The 4,694-nt window shown below is 35.2% G+C and overlaps 1 protein-coding gene across 2 annotated transcripts; it reads left to right on the top strand.

Moving 5' to 3' along the window:
- The first annotated feature begins 811 nt into the window (after positions 1 to 811).
- LOC133681759 (protein ROOT INITIATION DEFECTIVE 3) lies at positions 812 to 4,356 on the top strand. Of its 2 annotated transcripts, none has more exons than XM_062104886.1 (8): positions 812 to 1,071; positions 1,171 to 1,278; positions 1,400 to 1,533; positions 1,617 to 1,764; positions 2,544 to 2,743; positions 3,285 to 3,412; positions 3,540 to 3,784; positions 3,955 to 4,356. In XM_062104886.1, exons 1-8 carry the CDS (start codon positions 853 to 855, stop codon positions 4,117 to 4,119), a joined length of 1,347 nt encoding a protein of 448 aa, XP_061960870.1. In that variant the 5' UTR covers positions 812 to 852; the 3' UTR covers positions 4,120 to 4,356. The 2 variants fall into 2 exon arrangements, with proteins under 2 accessions (XP_061960870.1, XP_061960869.1); XM_062104885.1 differs by having other exon boundaries at positions 813 to 1,071; positions 1,165 to 1,278.
- Positions 4,357 to 4,694: the final 338 nt, after the last annotated feature.

Raw genomic sequence — 4,694 nt, 5'->3', positions numbered from 1 at the left:
TAATAAGTGGGCTTCATTAACAAGTCTCAAAAATTAAAGAAATTGTTACAAGAATTTTACTTCCAAAAATTTATTTTTGTTGAATTGGCATTGCTCATTCTTCACTTTTTTTCTTTTAGTCTTCACGTAATGTTAATTTCATGTTGATTTATATTTTAGTGTATAGTTATCAAAATCTATTTAGAAATTTCACCGGATAAATATGCGACGAGTCACTAGATTAATATAGATAAATTATTTAATTTATATGGATAAATTATAACCCTGAGAGGTGTAATTTAGCTGGTCATGCTCTAGATTTGCTCTCTAGAGGTTACCGGTTCGAATCCCACAAACTTCTGGGCCACTGGAGGCTTACATAGTCGTTAATTTCAGGATCCGTGAAATTAGTCGAGGTGTGTAGAAGCTGCTGACCTGGACACCCACGTCAATAAAAAAAATACAGATAAATTATTTTATTAAATAATGTTATTTAATTCTAAAAAAAACAATTCCTTAAAATTAAACCTAGGTCGCAATCAATTATGTAAGGCCAATTAAATTTTATTATGTCTATCGTTTTCAATTTAACTTGGGACAAACCTAATGTTATGCCTAATATGTGGTGCAAGGCCCAGGCCTGATTAAATAAAACCTCTAGCTACAGAACCTGGGCCCTATTCGGTCTGAATGAACATACTAATAATTAATAAAACAATGCAAAACGGGCCTTCTAAATTTGTCTGTCGATTTTGGGCCACTAGTTGAAGGCCTAAGCCCAACAAACTAAGCTGGAAGTTCACTCATACCGTTACCAACCTAAAACCCTAACAAAACCACAAGCTTGAGTAATTGTTTTGTCGCATCCTCCTAATGAACACCAAAATGGAAGAGATTGTCATAGCATCCTCCTCAATCGACGGCGGCATAGGTTGTTGGGACCTCCAAACAGGAACCGAACACCTTCGCTATAAATCCTGCGCCTCCCCTCCTCACGGCCTGATTTCAGTTGGCCGCCGCTTCCTCGCCTCTTCCCAGTTACAGGACCCTAAAGCATCTTCAGGCGCCATCCTCTACTGGTCCTGGTCTAGGGTATCTTATTTTATTAATATTCACACGAACTGTTTCATAAAACTCTTCTAAATATGTTTAATCTGATATGTTTTATTTCCATCCATTGATTAGCCTCAGGTGGAGGTTAAGTGCTTTCCTGAGGAGCCAATAAAGCCGCTTGTTGCTAATAGTGAAGGAACTTATCTTGTTGGAGGTGGTTTATCTGGGAATATTTACTTTTGGGAGGTGGGTTTTCTTGCTCTCTCTCTGGTTTTTAATCTTGTTTGTTTGTTTTGACCAGCTAAAATTAGTTGTAGAAGAGTTAATTTGGTTCTGGTGATATTGATTTGTGTCGTGTGGGTTTCAGGTTGCTACAGGTAGATTACTTAAGAAATGGCGTGCCCACTACAGGGCTGTCACTTGCTTGGTTTTTACAGAAGATGATTCTCTTTTGGTTTCTGGTTCTGAGGATGGATCTGTCCGAGTCTGGCCACTTCTCATGTACGCTCTTTTGGTTTTTTATGTGAATGCTTATTTGATGCTCCCTATTATTGAGTATAATTGAGTCTTTCTATTTGAGTTAGGATATTTGATGATTATCAAATGGAGCAGGCAAGCCAGCTTTACGAACATAGCTTTCAAGAGCATACTTTGCGCGTCACTGATATAGTAACAGGTTATGGAGGAGGCAATGCAATTATAATTTCAGCTTCCGAGGATCGAACGTGTAAGGTTGATGTGATCTTTGTTGAAAACAAGTATCTTTCCAATTGTTATTCATGTGATTTATAATTTATTTTCATTAACTTGGCCATTTTGATTCATACTTCTATCAATCAATTGGTTGATAAGATGTTTAATTGATCAGGATATAATGAGCTATAATTGGCTATTTTGGTTTTACTAGTACGCATGTTCCAAGTTTATTTATGGAATCATGTGACATGAGTTATTAATTGTAAGATATGGAAATTTGTTTTGATAACTGAATTCAGTATATAGTGATATCTGATTGCTTAAAAAGGTTATCAGAGGATCCATCCTAGTATCTGTGTTGGGCTGGTGCATTTTAATCAAATTAGATTTTAAACTTGTTTGGGGAAAAATAACATGTTTCTTCAATAAACTTACATCAGGATATACTTTGATGTTTTTATTTGCTGGCATGATTTTTGAGTGACTTGGATCATCCAGTTCCTTCTGCAGAAAGACTCTAATCCTAAATGGGGACTGTATTTTATTTATTTATTTATTTGTTCAAATAAGAAAATTGCATTGCAATTTGATTTATGATCATGCTATTTCTGAACTAAATTCCACATGGTTTTGTCTATTATCTTTTGCTTGGCACTCTATCGTCAGAAACATATTTGGTTCATTGTATGTATTATGATGTAGTTTGTGGAGCCGTGTGGCACGCTTCCAAAATTTTTTAAATGCATGTATTTTGCTTTTAATTTGTTTCATGATATAAGCTAACCTTTTATTCATTTCAATGTGGATTGTGTTAGGTGTGGAGTTTATCTAAGGGGATATTATTAAGAAATATAGTGTTTCCCTCAATAATTGATTCAATTACGTTGGACCCTGGTGAGCATGTATTCTATGCTGGTGGCAGAGATGGTAAAATACACATTGCTGCGCTCGGTGCTGATAGCTCATCTATCAAAAGTCATTGGTTGCATATCATTGGTTCATTATCTAGTCACAGGTGTGTGATTTTTCTTAAAGATCCATGTCATAAATGCAGGCAATCTTCTAGCATGTACTGTTTTGTGTTACGAAGTTTTCATTGAGCATACCATTACAACCAAATAACTAGGCCTCTTGCATTTATATTGGTAGTTTAATTGAAATTTTAGGTGCTTGATTTATAGTATTTAATTATGTGGTGGAGCAAGGCTAGCCATGGTGATTAGCAGTTTCTCCAATTTCTGTCCTTCATTTTCATGATGACATTTACCAATTCTTGCTTTTGACAAGGGCCTGGATCTTGAGATTGCTAACACGCTATATTTTAGAGACGTTTCTCATTGATCTGCAGATTTAAATTTCACTCCTAGGGAACCTTGTGTATTTTCTTCATAGATTTTAGAGACATTCATAGATTATTTTCAACTCAAAAGACAACAGCTTGGTTTCCTATGCTATTTTGAAGGTTCCTGCATGATCTTTATATGGTAGCAAGCATCATTCATCAGCATTTAAATATTTTCTGTTATCTTTACTTACACATATTTTGTACTGAACAGTAAGAATGTAACTTGCTTAGCATATAGTACAAATGGAAATGTCTTGCTTTCTGGATCAGAAGATGGCATGATTCGAGTTTGGGACCCAAAAACGCATAATATAGTTCGCGTGTTCAAGCATGCAAAAGGTTCTGTTCTAATTATCTAAACTTCTGCTTGCTTATTTACATATGGTTTTTGACTTGTTCGTAATTTTTATCCATTCATTCTGTGCCTTCATTTATGTGTCGTGATCTGACATAACATGTATCACAGGTCCTGTAAACAATATCCATGTTCTTAATCGACCAGCTTACTTGAACCCTCGAAGCTTATCAAATGTACAAGCTTCTTCAAGAAGGCATGGATTATCATTACCACCTCCACTCAGTAAATATATCAATACAATGGATGAAAAAGTCATTAGTGCAGCCGTTAATCTCCAGGCTACTTGCAATAACCCTCTAGATGCTTCATGCATCAGCTCTCAAGTGATTAATTGTCAAATCAAAGAACTCCAGGTTCTTAATTGCTCAACAATATTCTTTCTTCACTTTTTTTTATGTAGATCTCTGCACTGAATTTTTTCCATAACTGCTACTGTGATGAGTGTTGTTTTGGAAAGAGCTCCCTAATGATGTCTGTCAACAGCGTAGAATTTCTATAACTGATCTACAAATTTTGATTCCAGCAACAAGGTTCTGCTGCTGCAGCTGAAATGGAGGTGGAGAAGCTAAAGCTTGATTGCATGCAATCGATGCAAATGCTTCAGAGGTGGAAGAAAACGTATGACAACTTGCATGAATTTTGCGTGGACGAGCTTTTAGAGGGGGATAATGTGAAAAGTGCAAATTAGATGTCAAAATGAATGTACAAGTATTTCTCTTTGCACGAATGGCTTCCAAGTTTTTGTTGGTGTATTTACCGATAATCCGATGAACCTCCTTTTTAATTCTTTGTTATCATGCCCTTTATTTTTGAAATTTTCATGTGTTGACCATAAAAATATAGCAAGTCATCCTGAAGGTATGGGGGAAACAACATTAGAGTTTTGGATTATTATTGAGATTTCTGGTGACATTTTTATCTGACAGTTTGAGCTTAAATCATGTTACAGGCATTCCATTGAATCTGGATGAACAATCGCTTCACATTTTTCGTTCTTATCAATTGTGTTAGCAGAGTATGAATCTGAAGTCCTCTTATCCCCACCTAAAGGCTTGGCATGCCTAGAGATGGTCTGCTGGCATGCCTAGAGATGGTCTGCTTAGTCTTTTTAGAGCTTGTTTTGGAGAGTATGATAGATGTTAATTTTTAAAATGTTTTATATATAAAAATACATCAAAATAGTAAAAAAAAATACTAAAAATAGTAATTTGAAGTTTAATAAAATTAATTAATTTTAAAAAAAATGATTAAACCACGATATTA

Source organism: Populus nigra, chromosome 2 (assembly GCF_951802175.1).
Source record: "Populus nigra chromosome 2, ddPopNigr1.1, whole genome shotgun sequence".
Lineage (NCBI taxonomy): Eukaryota > Viridiplantae > Streptophyta > Magnoliopsida > Malpighiales > Salicaceae > Populus > Populus nigra.
This window is presented reverse-complemented; position numbering and strand designations above follow the sequence as displayed.

Coding starts and splice junctions, on each gene's coding strand:
- LOC133681759 (XM_062104885.1), top strand. CDS start 853: ATGAACACCAAAATGGAAGAGATTGTCATAGCATCCTCCTCAATCGAC. Junction 1,534..1,616: donor CGAGTCTGGCCACTTCTCAT/GTACGCTCTTTT, acceptor TATTTGAGTTAG/GATATTTGATGATTATCAAA. Junction 3,785..3,954: donor GTCAAATCAAAGAACTCCAG/GTTCTTAATTGC, acceptor TTTTGATTCCAG/CAACAAGGTTCTGCTGCTGC.